Here is a 26,337-nt window from a genome sequence, read left to right on the forward strand (position 1 = left end):
TTTTTTTTTTTGCCTGCTTGAGTAAGCAGTTTTTGAAAGAGAAACGTTCTCCTACAATGCTTTTAAATTATTTGTTAGTTCCCAAAGAGAACATAATTTAGTCCTAAGAAAGAGCTGGCTCTTCAGCTAATTTTGGTGAAGGTGTAGTCACCAAATAAAGACCTAACAAGACAATTCCTTGGGAGGTAGGCAGTATTGCATATTAAGAAAATGAGAGTTGAAGGTTCAGTCTCCTTGCAGTGCTCTTCTCAGACAAGCCTCAGAATAACTGAATCCTTTCCCTTTTATTGAAATTCTTGGAAAAAAGATGAGCTTTGAAGGTAAAAGTGATACAAAAAAGGAGGAAAATAAAGAGGGAAAAGCAAGTAGCAGGAAGCGAGAAAGCTGCTTACTTACATACACCACGGAAAAGATGCCACTGTACCGCTTTGTTTTCACTCCAAACAAGTATTTCAACATGGAGGTGAAGACGTGCACGGCGGCCGCGGTGGTAAACCCACGGACCAGGGGCTCCGTGAGGTAGATGGCCACAAATCCAAACCTACAGACACCTAGGCAAAACTGTTTTTTTTTTTTAATGACGAAGAAACAAATAAATCACATGATAGATCAGGAAGTTAAACCAACAGAAGACACACAAAAGCTCTTTCTGGAGCACTTTCTAACTCTGCAAACTTGCGCCTGGAGCAGTTAAGCAGCTACGACTCACGCGCTGGTTACACAGAAAGCAGCGGAAGGTTTGCAGCGGCTTGGAGCCCCAGAGAGCACTGGCCACACTTGTCCTTTCCCTGTCCCGTGAGCCGGGAGCACCTTTAGTCATGTCACTTCCTGTTCCTTCCAAGCAGATAAGAGATGCCCTCAGCCCATTAATAACCCATCCTGCTTCAAACTCGTCTTGCCCTTGGGATTTCTAAATTTCCCAGCTGAGGCTTGTTAGATCCTAATAAACATCAATATAAGTAAGACCTGCGGTAGGACTGGTGATCCTGAGTGATTTGAACCCTGGGCTCTGGATCTCTGCCAGATGACCCTGCCCACCGTGCAGACCAGCCAAGAGTCCTCCATTGATACTCATTAAATGAACAAATAAGAGCCCACTTCCGCATCTGCGAGTCTCACCTGGATGATTCCTGAAAGTAAGGTCACAGACATGGCCACCTTCACTCTCAAGGCGTCTCTTGCTTCCGTGCCGTTCGTTGCATTTACTCCTCCCGGAATGACTATATCATCTGGAACCAATCGAACAGCCACAGCGCCAATCATCAGGCTAATAACAGCAAACGGACCTGAAATAATAAAGCATTAATAATTTCAGTGTATCTGATGTGGTTGTGGCCAGGACTCCAGGAGACACAGGTGAGACTGATAAATCATCCTTGAAATAAAACTGCACTATGTCCTTAAGCATTCTGCTCCTGCTTCATGTGTAAGGTGTGTGTGTGTGCAGACTGATCTCTCCAGAAACGACCATGGCCATATCTTCCATCCCACATACTCTTCCAGAACCCGGACATTTCCCCACTAAGAGGTAGCCTAATTCCTCCCTCCTTGAGTCTGGCTGGACCTGTGACATGCTAGCAACCAAAACAATGCAGCAGACTGACACTGCGAGACTTCTGAGGCCAGGTAACAAAAGCTGGTGCGGCTTCCACCTGAGAGTGTAATACTTGCTTGTGCTGGAGCCCTGAGCACAAGAGCACTTCATTTAGGATCACATGAGAGCGGGTGGGAGAGAAGCGGAGGGGGATGGAGAGAGAGAGAGAGACAGAGAGAGGTTAAGACTTCTGTAGCTTCTGCAGCTCAGCTCCCATCTCTCAACGACTTGAGAGACCCTGAGCCAGAACTGCCCCGATGAGCCCTTCCCAAATCCTGACACAGCAAACTGAGAGACAGTGAAATGACTTTGTTTGAAGCTGCTAAATTTGGGGGGTGTTACCCAGCAATGGACATCCAAAACATCGTGTGGGTGTTTGCTGGTGGCAGCTTTACGCAGTGCCAGCATACTATGAAATCCATACAGATCTGATCCTAAATAGAGTAAAAGGAAACCATTTACAAGTCAGGGTCTAAAATAGAACAAAAATGCAATTCATGCATACTAATTAGGAACTTGCAGTACCACTAATAAGATAAATTTTAAAAAAGCAGATGCAAATAAATTGTATTATGAACCGAAGTGCTTTTTTCACAGATTTCAATAGCTCTTTTTACATAAGAAAATCATCTTTTTTCATTATCCCAAGATTAGAAGAAAGGTAATTAGTTCTAGAATTCTTGGGGGGAGTGTACATTTTTAAAGCACCTAGTGGGTTTGCAGTAACACATGTTATTATTAAACAGATATTCTAACAACAATCATGCTATTTCTTTGGCACATTGCAAAACTGGGAAACCCAAAAAGAAAGGTACTAAAACATCAAGAATAACTTCTACCGATGGATATGTGTCTGGAGGTTCCCAAGAAACAATACATGATGACAGGGTAAAACGAAGAGTACAGGCCAAACACGGGAGGCACGGCTGCCAACATGGCGAAGGCCAAACCTGTGGGATTAAAAAACAAACAGAAATGGGGAGTTGTTAGAAAGCACAGGGTTATACGTATTTTTCTCTTAACTCTTTATCTCTGAGGAACACGTGAACACAATCTGAATTTAAGCAGCTGTGTCTTACCCTGCCCGCCCTTCCACCCCCATCCTACATGTAATCCTATATCTGTGCTCAGAGAGTCCAGGCTGAGACAGTTTTCCCTGTCATCCCCTCTTTGTGGAGGGTGGATTCTTTTCCACTTTATTCTCTCACAAATTAGATTAGGGTAGAAAGTCCTGACTGGCGCAGTTGTAATCTGGGGTTGAGGCCCAAATGCTGGCTGTTTCTCTAGTGAGGTCTTTTTGTGGGTTCTCTGGAGACCCCTTTTCAATAAGGAACTCCCACTCTGCCATTCCCTGGCCAATGTAATGCCCCCTCCCCCTGTCCCTTGGATTCCTCCCTTGGCTCCTTATCAGAAAATACAGCTATTCCAGGTTCTTTCTGCTGGCGTGTGCTCATCCTGTAGGCAGTGTTCTTGGGCAGATACCTTTCCTACGAGGCAAGCCTGGTTATCTTCCAGGGCGCTCAGGTGTCCAAGTAACAGGCGTGTAGCGTTATTTCTGAGTTTATTGTTTTCGATACAGCCTATTGACTCACGTCTGTTTTTTCGGTTTCCCCTCAGTTACATCACAGTTATGTGACTTCTTTTTTTCCTTTGTAGAAAGTTTTGGGATCTTCTATTCATCTCCGGTATTCTGATATTTTACTACGGTGTGCCTTGTTTAAGCTATTTTTCATTGATCCTGGGGGGGTACTTGGCGGTCTTGCTCTCAGTCTGAAAACTCATGTGTTTCAACTCTGGGAATATTCTTCGATAATCTCCTCCTGTCTGAACCACAAATCTAAAGTCATTCTTGACCATCCCTCTTCCTCACTATCCCTATATCCAACTCACAGCCCAGAAACCTTGAAGCAATTCTTGACGCGCCCTGCTTCCTCATTCTCCTCCAGGTCAACGGAATGCTGATTTTATGGATGCTTCTTTCCAACTCTTTCCATTTTTACAGCCACCACCCCAGTTCAGGATGGAAGAAGGCTAACGAGTCAAATAAAAATTTGTGGAACGGCATTTTGGTGGGACCCAGTGAGGCAGAATCCTGAGGATGTCTCTGAAGTGTTGGTGTACACGGGTTGACTATGGCCTCACCGAGGGCACTTCCTGCAGGGCTGTTGGCCCAACTTGACTGGACGTCAGCTTAGTTTGTTCCCCATTTCAGATGCCGAGCTCCTCCTCCTGGCCTCGCCTCTGCCTTTGAATCTGTCCCTTTCTCTATCCTTGGGGCGTTGGTGCCCAAAGCGCTGTGGAAAACTGTCCTAAATCTGGTTTAAGGCTTTTGTTTAATAGATTCAATAGATTTGGCAAATCAGTCAGAAGGAAATTAAAAGCTCAGCTAATTAATCATGAGGGAAAGTGATATTTTTTGACAAATTGATCCTTTGGTAGTTAATATCTGGGAAACTGGAGAAGGGAACAGATTTTTGGCCAGCTGACCTAGAGGCCGATCAAGCCATTATCACCTTTTGCCCCCAGTGAGCCAATGTCACCTCTAAGTGGTCTCCTCACATTCACTCTGGTGCCCCTCCCACCAACCAAATCCATTCCCCACACAGCAGTCTCACTGACCTCTTACAAAGGAAACCCAAGTCAAAAGCACGCTGAGCTCTTATTGCGCTCAGAAGGCAACCCAGAAGTGGCCAAGAAGGCTCTCTGGGGCTGCCCCTCGCTCCCTGTTATGCTGGCACACTGCCTTTCTGTTAATTCTTCAAACACCCAATGCTTTTCCTGCCAAGTGCCTTCACACGTGCTATTCCTTCTGCCTGAAATGCATTTCCTCTCTTTCTTTACCTGCTCCCCATTCCTCCTTTAGGTCTCAGCTCAAATCTCACTTCCTTAAATAGGTTTTCGTGACTTACCTTCTTAAGTTAGGTCCCTCTATTATCATCTCACAGTACCCCTATTTTCCTTCACAGTGCTTAGCATCATTTGTAACTAAAACTTTATTTGTGCTCTTATTTGCTTCATGTCTTTCTCTGATTAGCCAGTTAGCTCCATGAGGACAAGAAGGGCCAGGCAGATGCTCAATAAACATGTGTGAATAGATGAACAAATTAACGAGTATTTTCTTCAATTCTCATATCACATGTAAAAAATCACACAAAGGCAGAGGAATTAGTATATCACGGTCCCTTGTAATTAGCATTATGAACTTATAAGTCAAGAATCTTAACAATGACAACCCCAACAACATGTTCATGGAGCGACTGATTAACCTAACAGGAAGTAAGGCAACGCCCAGCCAGTTCCTAAATGTACCAATCTACAAAGAATATCACCAAATTCTACAACTAATGTCTCTGGAGCTTTTTGAGGGTTAAAAGTTTCTGAAGAATCCTCTTAAGACAGGTCAATGTGACTAGAATGATATGATAAAAACCAGGCATTTGCAACCATGATGAAAACAAACAGAAAAAAGATCAAGCAATTGTTTGAGGGGGTGGTAGCAAAGGAAACAGAAAGAGAAATAAATATATTCTACCAACCCTGAGGAAGCTGCAGCACCCCGGTGCTTATGCCTGAGACCAAGTCGCCCAGCACATACTCCTTGAATTTGTATGCTGGCAACCACTTGGTGATGGGCAGGAACATATAGATGATATTTCGTATTTTCTTAGGAGTACATCTGGAAGGACAAAGCCGGAGATAAAATGAGGTACATTCCTGGAGAATTCACACCAGGGCGTCTTCCCTTCCTTATATCCTGGAGCAATAAGGGAAAATTCACAATTGGTACTGAGCATGACCCTTCCACACTGCAGAGATCAGAGACAAGAACTGCTTCTTGCAATGTTTTTTTTTTTTTAATGGGAAACATCTCAATTGGCTCCATAATAATGTTCTACAACTGACCAGGAAAAATAAGAAAAATGTAGCTTCAAATCAATCAAGATACCCCAGAAGCTATTATTTTAATAGATGAAATACTTAATGTACTTTCTGTGTTGACATAAAAGCGAATCTGGGGAATTATTTACTGATCGAGTTAATTTTTGAATGTGGAATCACTGACCAGCATCAGCCCATTCAGTTTTCCCCTTCCTTATAAAATGAAGGAAATTTATACAGACAGTATGAGCTTTACAACATGTGTTTAATGCTTTAGGGTCTTTGATTAGGCAAACTCAAAACACCATTTGTCACTGGAGCGTAGTAGCTGGGTCTATGTCTGGTTGTCTTGGTTAGGTGGAACACCATGCTGATAAAACCAAGGCCTTGCATTTAATCCCTATATGGTTCAATTAACTTTGATATATAGACTATGTTCTGAGCCTCAGCCAGCCCATTTGCCCATCTATGTAAATAATCAAAGACATCACTGAGTAAGAGTGTGGACAGATGAATTCCATCACCACCATGACAGCCTCAAGTCCTCATGGTGACGAGGAAGTAATTTACTCCATTCAAAAGATAATGCATTACTGTGGCATGTGTGGTACTTTAGATGGTGTCTTTAGTGGTTAAGAGTATCTGGTAATTAGATGAAGGAAGATATTGGAAGAAAAATGGGAGGCAACTGTGGCAAGAGCAATGGATTTGAGTGAAAACAAACGAGATTTGATATCAATCTCCTTGTTTAGAAAATTGAGATATTATTAACAGCTACGTTTACGTAACGCTTACCACATGCCTCACACCTTGCATATTTTAACAGGTTTTAACCCCCAGTAACTCTATGATGTAAGTACTATTATCATTCCAATTTTACAGAGCAGCAAACTCAAGGGCACAGTTGACAGGTGGTGGGGACGAGGATTGAAACTCATCCCGTCTGACTCGAGCGTTTTTAACTTCTCCCGAGGATCATACTAGAGCATAGGGTCACTGTGAAGCGTAAATGAACCCGGACACACAGGGTGGGGTCTCAAGGGCTCAGGAGGCAGCAATTAGATGGTCTGCTTTGAAGTTGGGGCGCTATCAAGAGGCACACAGGTACTAACACTCCCAGGCCTGCACCATGCTGTGTGTGTGTCTCCAAAATGAAGAGCTGTAGGACACTGAGGTCCCTGACAGCTTAGGTGAGGCACTCAGATTCATGGTGTGGCCACATGCGGCAAAAGTCAAGGGGGGAAAACAGACAGGGTGGGTGGAACATTCCTGAGAGACAAAGGGAAGAGGCAGATAGTTTGAAGGTGGGCGGAGAATTGGAAAGTGGGTTATTTACGTAAACCCTCACACAGACATAAGGTATGGTAGGAATTTAATAAATATGGTGAAGTACATAATGAAGCCCGTGTTCAATCCAGTATCACTGACTGAACTTTACGGGCAGCGCTGCAAATCATGAGTGCTCACCACTTGTTTTGTGGCCATCTCACCAGCATTTCTTTATACATTTGACCTTGCATCTCTCATAACTGGATGACAGAATAAAGGAAACAGGTTAAAACGCAACATACATGAACGCCTGCTTCAGCTTGTCCCCAAAGGAATCCGGAACCTTGTCCTTCTTGTGCAGTCTTTCCTGGAGGACGGGATGACTGAAGATAGGCCTGTCCACATAGTACCTCTGGGTTGCTGCGAGGATTTCATTTTCTTCAGCATGATCCATAGTACTCTGAAATTGTTCATCCACAGCAGGAGACAAGCATTTCCTGAGTGTCACTAAAGGAGAAAATAAAAAACTCTATTTCAGATGCCCAAATCCTACTGATCAGTGTTCCTACGTGTCTCTTCCCTGTGGTATTCCAAGTTCTTCTGTGGACTTCTTCATCTTTGGACATCTCAGAGCACCTAACATGGTGCTCTGTACATGGTAGGCATTAAGAAATGAAATAAAAATCAATAAGACATTTGTGACTTCTCTCCTCCTGGGAGACAAGGTAGTGTGTATACTTTTAATAAACGTTCATATGTAATTCAGTGGCTAAATATTGTAGTCACTTGGTTCTAGGTCCACACTAGGGGAATAGTGAGTCAGGCTGACTCTGACCATTCACACGTCAAGGAAACAGAAAAAGGGGGAAGATTAGTCCTTAAACCGACCCCAAGTTTCTGGAAGGTACAATAGCCTCCTTTCCAATCCTGTGCTCACATCTGACTACTCCTTAAATTGTTCTGTGGTTCAGAGTTGACGCTTGTATGTCTCCACGAAGGAAGCTCCTGGTGACTCTTGTGAAAGGCTACAAGTTGAAAACATCAGTGCAATTTATAATATTATTTTACAGTTGATTATGTTGTCATGTGTAAGACGATTAGGATGGTTGATAATTTTTTTTTTGTCTACATAGTGAATACTACTTATATGAATAAAAGAAATGATTAAGGACTAAAAACCCAATGTTTGTGCACGTGGATGTGTACAATGATGTTCGCTGCAGCTTTATGATGGTGAAAAATTGGAAACAAATCCAAATGTCTACCTGTATGCAATAAAAAATAAATTTTTGTATAGTCATAAATTGAATGCTATGTAGTAGTAAAAAACGAATTAAATTTGTATGTGTCATCATCAACAAATCTCAAAAACTTAATTTTCAATACATATGCAAGGCACAGATGTATACTTCAAGGATGTAATTATTTAAACAAAGTTTAAAAACTTAGAAAGCAATAATATATGTTGTTTATGGACACACACATGGGGTAAAGGTGTAAAAACATGCATGACAATGATAAACACTGAGATCAGGATGGTGTCACCTCTGGAGAGAAGGAGGATGAGACTCAGAAGAGATACACTGGGAGCTTCAAATAACTGTATCTGCAATGTTTTAGTTTGTAAAAAAGAACTGGCACAAACAGAGCAAAATGTTAAGATCTGATCAAGGGGTGGGGTAAGTAAACCAGGGTTTGTTACATGATCCTTTGTAGTTGTCTGTATATTTGGACTGTATACCATATAGCAAAAAATTAAGTGCACAGCAACAACAGAAGCCAGTGGTTCCAACTGAAGGAAGCTAAGGGCAGAGGAGTAAGGGGTGCCTGTGTGGTGACCACTGGAGTGGGGGGGCGAGGGCAGGGATGACCCATGCTGGTCAATGTAATTCCCTCATGGTGAAAAGTTAGGTTTTCACCAAACTGAAATCACATTCAAACTGAAATCGCTCATGTGGTCAACCACAAAGCATCATGCAAAAAATAAATGCCTATGTCCCAGGAGGCTGAAAATTCAAGAGTCTAGAATAAAGGAATTCTAGCAAGAAATGCAACCAAGTACCAATAGGGATAATATGAAAAGATTAGTCTGGAGAAAGAGGATTTTGCAGCAGAGTCTGACAAATAGAGACTGGATGTCTTATTTTAGGCTTAGCAAGGCTGGCTGGCTTCTCGTCTCTCTATGGCCACCCTAGGAACTCAGCGTAATATCCAAGAATGGCTAGGCTGACGTACGTAAGTGGACTCTGACACACAGCAGCGTGACTCTGCCTTCCACCTGCCCCAGCTCCTCCAGCACGTTACACGACAGCCTTACAGAACCACCGGTAATTCAGGTAACCCGCTGGGCTGCGTCGAGCCCCCCGTGCCCATGCACAGACTCCCGCTCACCCTGAGAAGAAACATCATTTCGTTCCCCTCGCTCGCCTTCCATTTCCCCCACACCCTAATCCTCGCATCTTTCAATAGCTCGGTTCTGGCCTCTGCCCCTCTGAAGTCTCCCCTCACCTCTAATGCCCCATGGAGTGGCTCTACACTCGTTACTCTGTAGAACTTTCTATTTTTGCCCACTGCGTTTTAATTTTCGGTTTCCCCTTTTAGACTGTAAATTCCTCGAGGCCATAACACACCGTGAACCCAGGACTGAGCTCTGTCCTCTCTCGTTGAAGGATGAATGAAATTTTCGGATCGGTGCACCAGGCTTCCCCCTGTTATCTCCTATTACAGAAGATTAAGTCTGCTGTAAACATCTCTATTCTTTTTTCTCCCTGGACACCTCCTCCTTGGTCTTCTTCCATCCCATTTCAGCAAAGTAATTTCTTCTTTCATATAGTCACTCAAAGAGAAAAGTACCAGGTAGGTCTGAGGGAGGGCTAATAAGAATCAGACTGTTTTTTTCCCTTTTGAAAAAACCCAGTTTTACCACTGGTTTTACTTTTCCCCACATGAATTCGCCCAGCTGCCAATGGGATGAATTATGACCGTTGTTTAAGGATCTGCAGTGTGGTGATCAGACCTGGCCACTCAGCACAATGGCCCGGGGAAGGTTTGAAAGTACTGGTGTCAGGGCCTCATTCTGAACCTCCTGCATTAGGATTTCCATGGGTGGGGCCTGGACAACCGACATTCTGTGTGTGGGAACGGGCGTGCAGCCCGGTAACCATGAGTGGTGGCCTTCTCTGAAGGTTTCAGAGCAGCAGAATAGGTTTAGGTTGAAGGGTAGCAGAGGAAACAAAATATTTCTAAAACATTAGACATCCTTATCCCTATTCTTCAAAGTCCTCCGGCTGTCCCCGACAGGAATTCCTCACGTACACCCAGGACTCCGAAGGCATTTGCCACCTCTTCATTTTTCCTCCTCGGAGAACCTCAAAATTTCTTCTACCTCACTAAGCAGGGCAAATATATGCATGTTTAAAAATTTCCCCAGGAGATTAAGATGATCAGCTGGGTAGGTATTTGACATATTTAAAAATACTGGCTTTCAACTCTGACTTAACCCGGGCTCTCCTCTGGTGCTTTTTAAAAACAGCAAGGCCTGGGCTATACGCCAGACCAGTTAGAGCTGAACCTCCAGGAGGTGGGGCCCAGGCATTTTTTTTAAAAGCATCCTAAAGATGATTCTAATGAGCAGTTAGAGTTAAGAGCCACTGGTTTATAACCTAAGAGAGACAGAGAAATACATATTAAAAAGACATAAAAAGGGCCAGTCCGGTGATGCAGTGGTTAAGTTCGCACGTTCTGCTTCGGCGGCCCGGGGTTCACCGGTTCGGATCCCGGGTGTGGACATGGCACCTCTTGGCACGCCATGCTGTGGTAGGCGTCCCACATACAAAGTAGGGGAAGATGGGCACGATGTTAGCTCAGGGCCAGTCTTCCTCAGCAAAAAGAGGAGGACTGGTAGCAGATGTTAGCTCAGGGCTAATCTTCCTCAAAAAAAATAAAATGAAATAAAATAAATAAATCACAAAGAAATATCAGAAAACAAAAGCCCATTATACACTTTCAGGAAATTAATAATGAATCAATGATATGGTTATAGCCAGATGAGATTGCTTTTTTTAAAGTAAACTTTATAATAGAATATGTGATATGCTATAACACAATATCATATGGTTTAATACAATATGCTTACTGAAAAATACGTGAAATAAGATTTGAAGAGGAATTTGAAATCTAAGGGCATGATTTTGCCATCAAGATGCTTCTTTGCGTTTGCCATTTTCATTTAGGGCACTGGTTCTCAGCCCGGGCTGCACGATGGAATCGCCTGGGCAGCTTCAAATACCAGTGCAGCCTGACTCCACTGCCAGGGGATTTAACTGGTCTGGGAGGCCGGCAGGGACTGAGAGTTAAAAAGCCCTCCAGATGATTCTATTGTGTAGCCAAGGTTCAAAACCACTGACTTAGAGGATGGCAACACAAATTCCCACACCCACCCAGACAAAAAGAAAAAGACTGAATAGGGAATAAGTATAAACAAATCGTGTGCAATGCATTATACTACTGTCTTATACTACTTACGTGTATTTTTGAAATATTTAACAAAAACTACAAAAGAGAGAAATATCTAGCTTAGGTTTCTCAAGCAAAGTGTTTCTGTTCTTACATTCTCACGACAAAAGGGAGCTGTGTGAAGGCAGGCCGTGCAACGCCTACCACACTTCAAGAAAATGCAGTCTTAGTTGCTAGAAACATTTCATTGAGGGTTTAAACTAGGAGCAAGTCTCAAAGAATTTAGATCTCAAAACATCAGACGGACTTAGGAAACCATTAAGCTATGCACTGTCTGTAGGCTTCCCAAATAAAATAGAGGACATCCAGCTAAATTCGAATGTCAGATAAGCAACAAATAATTTTTTTTAGTACAACTATGTTCCAAATATTGTATGGGGCATAGTTATATTAAAATTTTATTCTTTATCTCAACTTTAACTGGGTATCTTACAGTGTTCTTTGCTAAATCTGCAACCATGACTCTCTGTAGGTTAGGAAAGAAAGAGAAAAGGGGGATCCTCAAATATTTTTGAGGTTTTAGGACCCAGACTATAATCTCTGTCCTCCCTGAGATACCTGTTTGGCAGTTCAGAGATGTCTTAACTGGAAAAGGAAAGGAGAGGATGTTATAATGAAAAGCTGTCCTTTTGGGGAACTTTTATGCTCATCAACAATGATTAATAATTAAAGCTGTGAAGGCTATCAATAGCCACCTTATCAGAAGAAGAGAGGCAAAGTACCCAAGGGGCCAACACAAGGAGATCCAATGACCAGACTCTTATCTGACAGATAACGAGCTTTCAGTGTGCTGATTGAAATTATAAATCCCCAAGCTGTAAAGCTACACAAACCCTCCCACAAGAAAAGTCACTTCTAAGATGGCCCAAAGGGACAAGTCTTCTGGCAGGTCCTCCAACAAAAATACCAATGACAGAAAAGCAAACAGACCTAAAAGTTCAAGTCCTGTGTTCCACAGCTATGGAAGAACGGATTTAAAAATATTTTAGGGGGCCAGCCTGGTGGCGCAGTGGTTAAGTTCACATGTTCTGCTTCGGTGGCCTGGGGTTCGCTGGTTCAGATCCCGGGTGTGGACATGGCACCGCTTGTCAAGCCATGCTGTGGTAGGTGTCCCACATATAAAGTAGAGGAAGATGGGCATGGATGTTAGCTCAGGGCCAGTCTTCCTCAGCAAAAAAGAAAGAGGAGGATTGGCAGCAGATGTTAGCTCAGGGCTAATCTTCCTCAAAAGAAAAAAAAAAAGGTTAGAAAATCAATAATCCAAAGAGATTTATGCACCCCTATGTTCACGTGTAAAAAGAATTAAAGTGAGGTTTCACTTCCATTCTGTGGCTGGCAGGCAACCACGGCGTCAGTTCCCTGTGTGTCTTTCCAGAGCTATTTCATACACAGGCAGATATGAATACACAGTCCTCTTCTCATGAATGGCAGCATGCCTTAACACCATTCCACATCTTGCCTTTTTCACTTAGCAATCCATTTTGGTGATCCTTCCATATCAGTACAAAATAGCATCCTCATTCTTTTGTTTTCTAAACAGCTGCATAGCATGCTGTGATATGGATGTTCCATAATTTGTCAAGACAATCCTAACAGTGCTGCAATGAGGATTAAGGTAAGAACTATAAATCACTTAGAACAAGGTCCTCAACAGATATTATTACCTTTTTAATCAGTCTCACACTTATTTCCTTTTAGATGCTCCATTTCTTGAGGCCTTGGGTCTCCAGTTATTCATTCATTCAGTACAAATGTACTGACTTTCTACTTCCATGTTTGGCTGTAACATGCAAGTTGGCTATGCTTAGAGATCAATAAGCTATGGCACACGCCCTCAGGAAAGTTGTCATCTAAGGTCTTTGCAGCAATCCACATCCTTTTAAGGATTTCTTACAGGTGGGTAGAGGCATGTGAAATGATAGAGCATATACGCGAACACAGGTGGTTTTGGGGGTGGGAGCAAGAGATTGTAGGCAACGAAATACCAACATTTAAGAAATGAGACCAAGGGCCTTTGATATATAAACCACATTACTTTTTTCCTTCTTATGATAAAAGTAATATATGAGCACTGTGGAAATTTGGAAATTTTTCATTTTTCTTCTGCATCAATGATACATTTTAAGGGTATATTATAAATGCATATATTTGTACATATATAATATATATTTACATGGCTGAGATACTGTCTTAATAGTTTTGCACAAATTTTTTTTTACTTAACATTATTTTATAAACATTTTGAGATGTCAATAAACTTCAGAAGTGTAATTTTTAATGGTTGCAAAATATTTTCCAATATATATGTAGCATGATTTAGTTAACCACCTTTCTTATTACTAGACACTTAGGCTACTTCCCAGTTTTTGCTATTATAAGTGGGATTTTCTTTTTTGATCTGTGTGAGTTTATGTGTGTGATGGTAAAAAAAACCCTGCATATTTAAACAACATTAAAGCTCATTTTAAGTACTGGGTAACTTACAAAGCGAGCACATAAAAACTACGAATTGACTTACTATGAATGGTAGACACTTATATGAGCTTCTTATTTATACACAGTAATAGTTAAACATCATTATTGTAGTTAACATTTATGGAGACTGCGCAATTAAAGAACCACAGCTTCCGTGTAAGGTAAGAATTATCTACAATTTTCAGACGAAGTATGTGAGGCTCTGATGGAGTAACAGCAGCCGGGATTGGACCTGAGGTCTGCTCACTTCAGAAACCAACTCCTATGCTATGCTGCCTCCTTAACTGTGCATCAGATTAATCACATCAAAATGTTTATTTAACTTTATCTAAATTACATTAATTATGGGCATGCATTCCCTGTCATCATGATTTGTTGCTTATGAAGCATGGCGGTCCCAACCAAATTAGAAGCAAAGCTAGAGGTCAAGGAAGGCTTCAGAGAGGATGCTGGACTTGAAGGAGCTCTCCAGTATTGGGTAGAAGGCAAAATGAGGGCATGTGATCCTGCCCAGAGAAGTGAACGGTAGCAATTAATAGGACACGTTCATAGACTACCAAAAACACTGGCAGAAATTGTGTTCTGGGTGGTTACAGGAAATGAAACTGGAGGGGTCAAAAAGGACCAGGTCTTATAGGACCATAAAAGCCAGGCTACAAGTTCCAATTGGAAGTCACAGGCTCTAGTCACTCGACTATATTCTCACCCTCCTTTGCCCTACACCGAACTACTGATCCAAACTGCCACGCGACACAAAAATTATTCCATTCCACTAAGAAATTGAATCTCTTCCAGCACTAATTTGCTGTGACTCCATAAGTTGATAAATTGCAAGATTTATTTTCCAACTAGGAGCACTTGAAAGATCATTAATACTTACAAGATATGCCTCCAGAATCTTCTTTGGGGTAAAAAAGCTCAGCAATTCAAATTGGTGCTTAAGTTTGAACGACACATTTTAATAAGAAAAAGTTTTCTACTTTAAGTGAAAGTGGAAGAATCTACTGGTTTACCAGTCATTTCTTTTTTAAAATAATAACTTTAGTCAAAGTAATGCAGATACGATAAAATTGCAAGTATAACGGGAGGGGTAATCAAGAAAAGTCATTTCCCACCCCTCTTCTCCCCGAATGCAGCTCTGGGCCCTGAAGTAACCATTTTCTTAAAATTACTTTTGATTTTAGTTCCTCTGGTGGGTTTATTTTTAACTCCAAATCAGCATTCTTCAAAGAGTGCCCTTAGTATTTTGGGTGGGACTTGTGTGGAACTGTTGCGCGCATTTAGCGTCTCTGTCCTTGACACTACGTGCTAGGAGCATTAATTTAAAAAAATTCAACGTGTATATTTTCGATTTCTATATCTCCTTTTGGAAATATGATTTTTTTCATAATGTGCATTTTTTCCTTTTGTTTCCTCTCCCTTTTTTTCTTTAAAGATTGACCCTCAGCTAACATCTGTTGCCAGTCTTCTTTTTTTTTCTTCTTCTGCTCCCCAAAGCCCCCCGCTACTGAGTTGTGTATTTTTGGCTGTGGGTCCTTCTCGTTGTGGCATGTGGGACGCCACCTCAGCATGGCCTGATGGGCGGTGCCATGTCTGTGCCCAGGATCTGAACCAGTGAAACCCTGGGCCACCAAAGCGGAGTGCATGAACTTAACCACTGGCCACGGGGCCAGCCCCTGTTTTATGTTCTTTTTATCCCTTTAATAATCTTTAGCACACTGATGACTTCGTTCATATATTTCCATTATTTTAAGTTCTTGAGGATTTGACCCTTCTATTTGTCTTGTTTGCTGATACTCCCTCTGCAGGTTTTTGAAACTGTGAGCTCATTTTAATGGTGGGGGAGGGGAGTGGTTCCCTGTCTCCTTGGGCCTGAGCCATGTCTTCTTTCCAGGTTTGGATGGTACGACCCCATCCTCACATCCTAGGATCTGTATCCACAGAGAAACTCCCATGGGTTGTGCTGAGTGCGAACTTGCACTTACTGATCTTTTAAAACATTTTTTTTGTATTATTCTGGTACACTTTATTTTAAAGTTAACTATTTATTTAAACATTAAATTGTGATTTAGCCTTTATTTTTGTGTCTTAGTACTGGAAGGAGGTCTGTATGACTGAGCTTAGTCCTCCATGTTGATAGATGTCCCATTATTATAACTATGTAGATACTGTTTATTATTGGTTCTATCTACTGAATGGAATTTACTTAATTCTTCATAAAGTCATCCTTCTTGGAGCTCACTGACTACTTGTCCCAATTTGTGTCAATTTCTTTCTAAGCCTGGTTCACATCTGTCAGCCTAGGATTTATTCTAATTGTACTTGGGGAGATACACTCTTTCTTATTCCTTATCTTTCTCCTTCTTGCTTTCTACCCTCCTTTTGCTGGAGCACATCCTTAGGTAATTGCTTCAGAAAGGGTACTTGGAAATAAATGGCCTGAGTCTTTGAATGTCTGAAAATGTCTTCATTTTACCCTCACACTTCATTGATAATTTTACTGGCAATAGAATTTTACGTTCAAAATCATTTTCTTTCATAATTTTGAAGGCATTGCTCCATTTTTTTTTAGTATCCAGTTTACTGATGAGAAGCTTTATGTCAATCTTCAGTGAATTGATTTTCCCTTTCAGAAAGTTTTAGGAGCTTCTCTGCATCCTTGACTCTGAAATTTCATAATGATTGTATCTCTGTATGGATGTTGTTTCCATTCACTTGATGAATGGGTTTTCTTTTTCTTTTTTTTGAGGAAGATTAGCCCTGAGCTAACATCTGCTCCCAACCCTCCTCTTTTTGCTGAGGAAGAGTGGCCCTGAGCTAACATCCATGCCCATCTTCCTCTACTTTATATGTGGGATGCCTGCCACAGCATGGCTTGATAGGTGGTGCTAGGTCTGTGCCTGGGATCCCAGTGGGTGAACCCCAGACCGCTGGAGCAGAGTGCGCCAACTTAACCACTACACCACCAGGCTGGCCCCTGATGAACCCCTTTTATCTCATACTGTTCCTTGACTCTAGGACATTTCCCCCCAGTATTTCTTTGTCAATGTCTTCTTGATTTTCTCTGTTTTCTCTTTCTAGAACTCCAATAGACTGGTTGGATTCACTGGATTGCTTCTCTATGCTTCTTATCTTTTCCAGCATTTATTCTCCATCTCTTTGACATTTGCTTGTGCATTCCAGGAGATCGCTAATTTTAGCTCTTCTAATAAATTATTTTTATTTTAGCAATCATTAAAAAAAATTCAAGGTCTCTTTTGTCTGTTTGTTTTCTGATTATTGCTCCTTTTTAATAGGATTCTGTTTTTGTGGTACGGAAACAATATCTTTTTAATCACTCTGAGGGGACTTGGATTTTTAAAAAAATTGTAAATGATCTCTCTGAATGATTTCCTCTTTGGCATTAGTAACTGTTTATCTTGGTGTTTTTTTTTCCTTATGCTCCTTCGTATGTCAGGTTATTCTTGGTTATATATATTCCCACGGTGGCCTGTCTTGCACAGTTGGCTCTGTTTCATTAGTAACTGGCCTCCATTTTCCTATTCTGTTCTCTTCGGAATTCTTCCTATTCTTTGCATAATTTTACAGCCACTTACAAAGAGTTACAGCATAGACAGAAGGCAAAATGCTCGTGCTTAGTCTGTGATCTTTAATCCTTGATATTATTTTTTCATTTTGCACATTGGGCAGTTGTGTGCTAAATTTTATCAGCCACATTTTTCATAAAAAATACATAGACGTATGGAGAAGGATTTGAAAGCATTTATCACAAAATGGTAAACATAGGTTATATTTGGCTAGCGGGGTTGTGGGTAATTTTGTTTTCTTTTTAGCTGTACATTTTAGCATTTCCACAGTAGACACTATTATTTTCATAACAAACATAATAAAAATAAGTTGGAAGTGTTGGTAACAGGAGTGGAAGTTGCTCTCTGTTATCCTCAGAGGAGGAGTCTGCAAACACAGGAGACCCTTGGTGTTTGAGAGGAAAAGTGAGCGTTCTGTTGAGAGTCTTTGAGAATCCTAGATGCAAGGATGCTGCTCACTGAGAGACGGATGCGGGTGGGCTGCCTGACTGATCTAAGCTACCAGGTTTGTCTTTGTTTCACGCTTCACACACAACCTTAGAGGCTGTACCGTCTTCTCCACTGCCAATTAAACACACCGGGCCCCTTCAGATTTGCTCCCCACTGGGAGGTGAGACCAAAACCGCCAAGAGTCCACTGCGGGATCACACAGCAATACCACCTACACGGGGCCAGGAGGGGAACGACGATGACCAAGACGAACAGGTGGGTCTGTGCCAATCCAGAGAGCACGCGCCAGCCCAACGCGGCCAGCCGCTACGCAGCTCTTGCTGGTCGCTGGCTGCCATTTTAAGATTTTCCTTATACTGAGGTTCAACTGACATACAGTGAACTGCACAGATGAGGGTATGGTTTAATGAGTTCTACCACGCATTTCAGACTATCATAGAAACTTTTCTTCATCCAGAAATTTCCCTCATGCTCCTCCCCAGTCAATCCCGGCCACATCCCTATGTCAGGCAATTGTAGGTCTGATTTCTGTCACCATGGATTAATTCTGCCTATTCTAGACTTTCATTTACATAGAACATCCAGTTTTTTGTGTGTGTGTGAGGAAGACTGTCCCTGAGCTAACATCTGTGCCCGTCTTCCTCTATTTTGGATGTGGGACCCTGCCACAGCATGGCTTGATGAGCAGTGTGTAGGTCCACACCCAGGATCTGAACCCACAAATCCTGGGCCGCTGAAGTGGAGTGTGTGAACTTAACCACTACGCCACTGGGCCAGCCCCAACATCTCTCTCAATTTTAACATGTTGAAAACGAACACGAATTTTTATAAAACAATGTGCAGACTCAAGAAAACACGCAGGCCACACTGGCCCACCAGCAGTGCGACCATGTTGTGTTTGGGCTAGAGTATGAACCAAGAATACATTTTGCATAAATGTATTAATTTCTCTCATGATGTTGGGGTTGGTGCTACCTGACAGCTCTTATTCTTTAGCAGCTAGCAGTACATTCTTTACAAAGGAAGGGCAAAGCTAATCTTCAGGGCACCAAGAAAGCAAGGAGAACAGGAGACAGAATCCCACTGCACAGCCAGCCATGGGGACAAAGGACCTACAGGGAAAGAATGGGCAGAGGCTGACTTGGTGAGAGAGGGAAAGCTGGGGAGCATCCAAAGGGCAAAAGAAAGAAGAAATGGGGATCACAGGGCTGCTGTAAGAACCAGAAAGAAACCTCAACTTCATGTCACCTTACAAGTGTCCCACTGAAAAGGCCCTACAAGGCCCTACGTGATCTTCAGCACCTTCCCAAACTCCTGCCCCACAACCGCCCCTTTCTTTGCCGATTTCCCTTCTTTCTACTTCCCACCTCGTCACTCAGCTCCAGCCAATTGGACCTTCTTGCTATTTTGTGAATGTGCCAGGCACATACCTGCCTCAGGGCCTTTGCACTGGCTAGAAAGCTCCACCCTCAGACAACCTCATAACTTTCTCCATCACCACCTTCAAGTCCATGCTCAGTATCACTTTCTCGGGCCATCTTATTTTAAAAATTGCCCAACGAGCTCCTCCACTGCCTTCTTCTCCATTTCATTTTTCTCCATAGCATTCATGACCAGCTAACCCACACTGTATTTTACTCATTTTCTGTCTTCCTTCTTCCCTTCACGAGAATGAAAGCTACATGAGGACGAGTTCATCAGGCGCTTGTTGAATGAATGAGCGAATCAAGGAAGGAAGGAATGAAAACCCCTGGCAGCCCTGAGATGGTTAATAAAAGTGCTCAATAAAACAGGAAGTAGTTAAGAACATTTTATCATTTCTAATTATCTTGCAACATTTAATTATTTTGAGGAAGTAAAGATTCAAAAAGCAAACCACTGATAATCCTCAGCACCAGAACAACCACAGCTACACCTACTATCTTCAAAAATTAGATTCATGGGAGGACAAATGCTTATAAATAAACATATGACTGGGGGTTTGAGTTCAGTAATAGTTAAGTTTTTCATTAGATTTCAAGTTACGATGATAAATACCCTCTTTTCCTAGTATATTTATTCCTATCTTAATTCATTTTAAGAAGGAGGTAAAGAATAAATCACGAAATAAGAAAACAGCACGGGCCCAAGATTACTAAATCTTTGGGAACAATGATCGGTAATAAACATATAAAATGAATCCAATCCTAGAATTTTTCTAAGGGCAGTGAGTGCGACCAGCTGTAGAGTGTAGAGCAGTGGGGCTGAGCTCCGGCATCAGACCGTTGACACGAGGTAAGGGCAGCTCCTCTGAGACACAAAGGTGAAAAACTCTGCGGCCAATAGCTTTCTAGTCCAGAAAAAAATATTCCCCAACTCAAGACATTATTTAGAATTAAGTCAGGGCCTAGGATGGGTCAGCGCTGGACGAGACCAAGTAGGTGTGGGCTGCCAGTTCAGCCACAGAGACACCAGTCCACGCACCGTGGATGGAAGCCGGCAGGGAACACGCACGGATCGCGGGCCACAAGCCCACTTCACCAGGACCCGGCAGGTGGGATGCAATGATTTGGCTCAGTTTTGGAAAGCTTGAGAATTAACCTGCCGTAGCGATAAGACCAACAGCAGAGAGAAAAGAAAGAAAGAAAGTGTAGCTCCTTGCAATCCACAGGCCTCCTTCCCCTCGTTCTGTTTCCTCCTTAACGCCTTCCCATCCTTTTGTCAACTCACGTCCGTTCCTCTTTCACTGATCTGACAGTCACACACACACACTGTTTTTCCCCTTCTTCTGGGTGTTTTGGGATATGAAGGGCAGTAGGAGAAAAAAAGAGTAAGATAAACATAAATAAATTTTATGGATTATAATTTAGGAAGTTTTATCGTTAAACCTAAGAATAATTTTCAAAGTGTGAACATCTGCAGAGTTTACAGTGTAATGGCAATGAGATTAGGTCCCAACAAACGATGAAGGCAAACAGTGTGCTCTTTTTTCCCGTCCCAGTCCTGGTAACTCGATAGTCTCCAGCTACCTGAGAAGGCGTGAGGATCGCTGTTCATCTCGGTTTGGACACAGAAGATCACATTTCAGCAACGATCGAGGAGATCGTCCTGACCCCTTGCTGACACTTTTCTCCCCCACCCCTACAAGGCAGAGATCGCCTCCAGGAGAAAATTTCAGTAGACTATTAAACGCTGGCACGGACACCGAAAGAAGAGAGAGAATAATCTCTGGGGACCTTTAGGAACAGCTAATCATCTTGGACAGGCAGAGTTACAGCTAGTCCCGTCCATCAAAACGGACCAGGTATTGGGAACCGGCAAAGCACTACGGGAATACTGAGCCCGTGAGACGGCCAGCACCTTCCCTGAAGAAACTGAAATCGCTTGATTTGTACTGCTTCTCAGAAAGGCACGTTTAGGCTTGGTTACCCCTGGGTGTACCTAATACTGGGCCAGGCCACGGATAAAGGGGATCTGGCGGGTCTGCTTTCTATCTTTAGGTGACACAACCTTAGAATCAGCTCCCAGTGATTATTTCACAAATGATTCTCAATCTGGGCTGGATATTAGCGTTTCCCCTGGGGAGAGGGGGGTTTAAAAAATAGAGATGTCTGGCCTGCCCCAGTCCATTTACGTCAGAATCTCTGACCCAGTGTTTTTTTTCTTTTTTTATAAACTTTCCTGGTGGTTCAAATGCATGGAACCACACATTAGTATTTGAGAACCACTGATCCTATATGACACTTTCATTTTATACATAGAAACATTAAGGTCCAAAGAATTTAATTGACTTACTACTTTCCCAAGATCACATACCTAGTTAAAAGCAGAGATTGGATTAAAACTAGGATCTCCATTAATCTACTCATCCAATAAACACCTATCAATGACATTCTAGGGTTGGGACCAGCCACCTAGTTGTCACTCAAGAATAAAGTAAGTCAAAGCTGGTTCACATCTAAGGATCAATCAGGCTGGTCCTGATCCAAGTTAAAGGAGAGTAAGCTGTGATGGTTCTAGCATTCTCTCTCTCACCCTTTTCTTCCAAGTAGTGGTGTGTGAGTCAGGCCTCTGGAAATGTTAAGGAATCCTGTGGTCCAGGTAAAGTCCATCACTACCTATGACCCACTCTCCCATTTCATTAGTGCCAGGGGCCCCTCTATTTACCCAGATCCAACGTGCAGCACAAGGGGCAGGGGACAGGAACCCCAGATGGAAGCTGAGTGCAGTTCGGTGAAACCTTGATCAGTGGGGCTGAGCTGGAGAAGGGGGAGCTCGCTCCTCGGCCCTAGGTACAGAAGAAAGGAAAGTTAACCTAGCAGGTGCTGGTTTGTCCTTTGAAAGAAGTTACGTCCAAAATATTTCATAATGCTCTCCATTCATTCTCTCCCAAGACACAACTAGAGCCATCACGGTGGTTTACAGTGAATACGGTCATTATATGACATACATCTTCTTCCCAAAGGTGAACTAATAGTATGTGTGCGTATGAGAGAGTGAGCAAGTTCATATTTTGAACTCAACCATTCCCATATTTAACAATTCACAACTACAAAAGTTGGCACGTGAGAAACTGTGCTGAATGGGGCATCCGTCCTAAGAGAAAAATCATCTCAGAAGCACTTTGCTCAAGGAGAACGAGAAAAACTGAAAAGTGAGATTCATAATATTCAGGATGAAAGCTGATCTTGACCAACTAAAAAATGAGTAGGACTAATCTCTCTCAGTCTTTTACAAATAATACAATTATTACTGCCCATTCACAGAACACTTACTCAAAAGGCCAGGTGTCTATTCCATTTAAAAGTAAGTTAAATTATATCCACTCAGTTTGTGGATTTACCCACATCCTTGCTTCACTTCCATTTTCCTCTATCTACCTACCCGTGACTAACGGACTGCCCCGTTCTCAGGCGACGTCTTACACCTGGGCACCATAAATCCTCTGAAAGATATACAACACTTTGAATGGGTACGAATTTTTTCTGGGGCTAAAGTCCCTAGCTTTGACCAGATTTTTAAAAAGACCTGTCCCCTCTCAAAAGCCCCTTAGAATACCATTGTTTTCAAGGGTGATAAATGGGAGATGATGATGTTGAGGTCGTTGGTATCCACAATGAGAGATTTATGAAATTGGCCTCTGGAACTATCTTCCCAAAGAAGGACTGAGAGATTTCATGAAATTGAATCTATCCTCCAGAATGGTGGGTTTAGATACAACATACTTTGGGAAGCACCAGAGGATTAAATTTATCCATGCTAACTTTGTCTTCTTTCGTGCAAGATTTGACTAGTTTGAAAGCAAGGGAAAGGAAAATCATCGTCTCCTCCTTTTTCTGGTTGATCCTGACTTTATTAACTCCATGATAATGCAAACGCTAGGGAAGATGGACATATCTTGTTATTTAGTTATATCTCCCAGAAAACCTTTTACTTCGGAATTTCTACAATGCAGACTACCTGCAATGGTAGAAAAATTACAAAATGATTAGGATACCAGGGGACACACGTGGCGTTTAGGATGAGAAGAAAACGCAACTGTTTTTGATTTTCAGTTGAACAGATGGTGCACACCTGAAGCTACTCCTCACAAGTCAGTCCACTGTGGGTGATCCTGTTGTTTTAACTGGAAGATTCCACCGTCTTCTATCCTTCTACAGCTCTCAGCAGAGCGCCTCATCCAGGGAGGGTGCTCAGAGACTTGCTGGATCAAGTCAATTCTTTTGGTATCGCTCATAAATTAATGAGGAATGTGTAACTCTGTATAGTTTCACAGTAGTTAGAGAGAGAGAAAAAAAGAAATGCTATGTAACAGAATTGGGGCTTTGGGTGATACTTAGTAGACTAGAATGCTTTCCAGAAGTGCACTTAAGATATCAGCCTTAGCAACCTTACCTCGAAATTCTCCACCCTAAGTGTCTTTCTAATGCAAATTAGCTTGAATTTCTCTCTCGGCCTCCTGTCCCCTGCTTGAAAGTTTTCCCGAAACAAAGAAATACTACGGTGATTAAAAGTGTTGCCTGGCAAAAATCGAACTTCAAATTTCATTTCAAAAAGGCTTAGACTTCCTATAGCATGCTTCAACCCCCTCTCCAATTCCGACCTTACCTTAGATTACGCATTTATATCTAATACACGTGGTTCTCGTTCTTCAGGCAGGAAAAAGCTGAATCTCAGTCCTTCTCTCTCCCAAATTGCCATTCCGGTTGTTATGAGAGTCTCCATTCTTGTTTTAACGTTTCTAGACCCCGGATTGCCAGCACTGGACTCACGGTGGCGAGGGATTTCCTCGCCTCCCCCACAGCCCGCCTGCCTGCGCCCTGATCAGCTCTCTACTAAACATAAACCCGGCCTGGCTTTGAGTCCAGAACCTCAGCCCCACCCTCTGCTGGGCCCCTCGGACGCTCTGCAGGCCGGAGGCCGCCGCTGCCCGAGCCGGGGGTTCAGGCGGCCGGGACCCGGCGGGGAGGGGCGGCCGAGCGCGCCCTGGCGGCCCTGCAGGCAGCGCCCGGTCTCCGGGGAGCAGGCAAAGGGGATCACCGAGGGTTGGTTTTTTACATCGGTTGGGATACGGACAGGCTGCACCTGAGAGGCCGCCGTGACAGCGCGGGGCAGGGATGAGAGTGTTTGGGGCGCTTGGGAAGTTACGAAAACCAAACTGCAAAGAGCAAAACTGCAAAACCAAAGGGACGCAGACGTCTAGCAAAGATGCAAACGTCTAGTAAGAAATCGAGGCTGGAGCGGCCGGGGGGAAGTGATGGGGGCTGGCCGAGGGAAGCCCCTCCGGGGACTCGCCCCGTCCTGGTTCAGAGACCGGGAGAGTGCGGGCCCCTCCAGGGGCGGACCGTCCGTTTTCAGAAAGGAGTTTCAGAGGAGGGAGAGAGACCATGCAGACACCGAGCCGCCCGGAGAGGCGGCCGCACCGCGAGCCCCGGGGCCCTCTCGCGGGCCACGCGGTCAGCCCTCCGGGTGCCCGCGCCGCTCCTCCCGGCCCCGCGCCCGAGGCCAGCCGCGCACTCACCGGCCGCCGCTGCGGGGCTGCCCTGGGCCGAGCCGCCGCCCCGCCGCGCTCCGGAGCCGCTGCCTGCTCGACGCCGCGCCGCTGGTCCCGGCGGCTCTCGGAGGGGGCGCCGGCCGGCAAACCAGGCGAGGAGCCAGCCCACCGCCCGCAGCCCGCGGCCAGAGCCCACCCCCGGAGCCCCGCCCCCGAACCCGCGTGGAGTCCCGAGGCCCCGCCCCGAGCCCCGAGCCCCGCCCAGAGCCCGCCCAGATTTCCGAGGCCCCGCCCCACCCCGCCTCGAGCCCTGCCCAGAGTTCCGAGGCCTCGCCCCACCGCGCCCCGAGCCCCGCCCAGAGTGCAGAGGCTCCGCCCCACCGCGCCCCGAGCCCCGCCCAGAGTTCCGAGGCCCCGCCCCACCCCGCCTCGAGCCCTGCCCAGAGTTCCGAGGCCTCGCCCCACCGCGCCCCGAGCCCCGCCCAGACTGCCGAGGCCCCGCCCCACCGCGCCCCGAGCCCCGCCCAGAGTTCCGAGGCCCCGCCCCACCGCGCCTCGAGCCCCGCCCAGATTTCCGAGGCCCCGCCCCACCGCGCCCCGAGCCCCGCCCAGAGTTCCGAGGCCCCGCCCCACCCCGAGCCCCGCCCAGAGTTCCGAGGCCCCGCCCCACCGCGCCGCCCCGCCATCCGAGCCCCGCCCAGAGTTCCGAGGCCCCGCCCCACCCCGCCTCGAGCCCTGCCCAGAGTTCCGAGGCCCCGCCCTACCCCGCCCCTAGCCCCGCCCAGAGTCCCGAGCCCCGCCCCACCGCGCCCCGAGCCCTGCCCAGAGTACCGAGGCCCCGCCCCACCGCGCCCCTAGCCCCGCCCAGAGTCCCGAGCCCCGCCCAGAACCCCGCCCAGAGTTCCAAGGCCCCGCCCCGAGCCCCGCCCAGAGTTCCGAGGCCCCGCCCGAGAGAGTTCGAGGCCCCGCCCCACCCCGCCCCGAGTCCCGCCCCGACTTCTAAGGTCCCGCCCAGAGCCCCGCCTCGTGTCCCGAGGCCCCGCCCCACCCCACCCAGAGCCCTGAGGCCCCGCCCCGAGCCCCGCCCCACCCCGCGCTGCGCTACCCACGCGACCTACGCGACCCACGCGATCCAGAGGTCTGTTTTCAAACATCTGGGACCTCTGAGGTGTGCTTGGAAATTGATACCCTGCTCGTGCAGCCATCAAAAGTTATGGAAATGACACCCGTTTTCATCTCCCACCGCCCATGAACTCCTTAAAATGGGATTCTTGTAGTTTTGAGATAGAAAGTAACACAGAATAGAGGCTCGAGGCTGAAGGAAGCACAATAAACAAGTGACAGTATTCAAGTAGGAAACATTCCTATTACTGTTTTTAAAACGAAAATACTCTAAGGTAAGTTTTCAAATACAGTCATTATGGAGACTCAGATTGGCACAGGATTCCTGAAATGCTGAATGACAACGTGCGATTTTCTTTTAAAGTTTGATAAGCTGCCTTCTATTAACACTTTACTTGCAAATGTTGACTATTTATTGTGCAACAAGGCAATGCGTGACAGATTCTTTTCCAGGCATTTAGGTTAGAACTTAC

General features: G+C 44.6%; 1 protein-coding gene across 3 annotated transcripts in view; it reads right to left on the minus strand.

Moving 5' to 3' along the window:
- SLC26A5 (solute carrier family 26 member 5) overlaps positions 1-24,938 on the minus strand; it is a 48,895-nt gene extending 23,957 nt beyond the window's left edge. Inside the window, exons 1-7 of one of the 3 annotated variants that reach the window (XM_070617053.1) lie at positions 24,770-24,938; positions 21,916-22,036; positions 7,045-7,249; positions 5,131-5,270; positions 2,434-2,544; positions 1,120-1,286; positions 397-561 (exon numbers count right to left, since the gene is read on the minus strand). In XM_070617053.1, the coding sequence (XP_070473154.1) occupies positions 397-561; positions 1,120-1,286; positions 2,434-2,544; positions 5,131-5,270; positions 7,045-7,196 (735 nt within the window). In that variant the 5' untranslated portion in view covers positions 7,197-7,249; positions 21,916-22,036; positions 24,770-24,938. The remainder of the gene's footprint in view (positions 1-396; positions 562-1,119; positions 1,287-2,433; positions 2,545-5,130; positions 5,271-7,044; positions 7,250-21,915; positions 22,037-24,769) is intronic. The other 2 variants (XM_070617054.1, XM_070617052.1) reach the window with 2 other exon arrangements.
- Positions 24,939-26,337: the final 1,399 nt, after the last annotated feature.

The sequence above is a fragment of the Equus przewalskii genome, chromosome 4, assembly GCF_037783145.1.
Source record: "Equus przewalskii isolate Varuska chromosome 4, EquPr2, whole genome shotgun sequence".
NCBI classification, from domain to species: domain Eukaryota; kingdom Metazoa; phylum Chordata; class Mammalia; order Perissodactyla; family Equidae; genus Equus; species Equus przewalskii.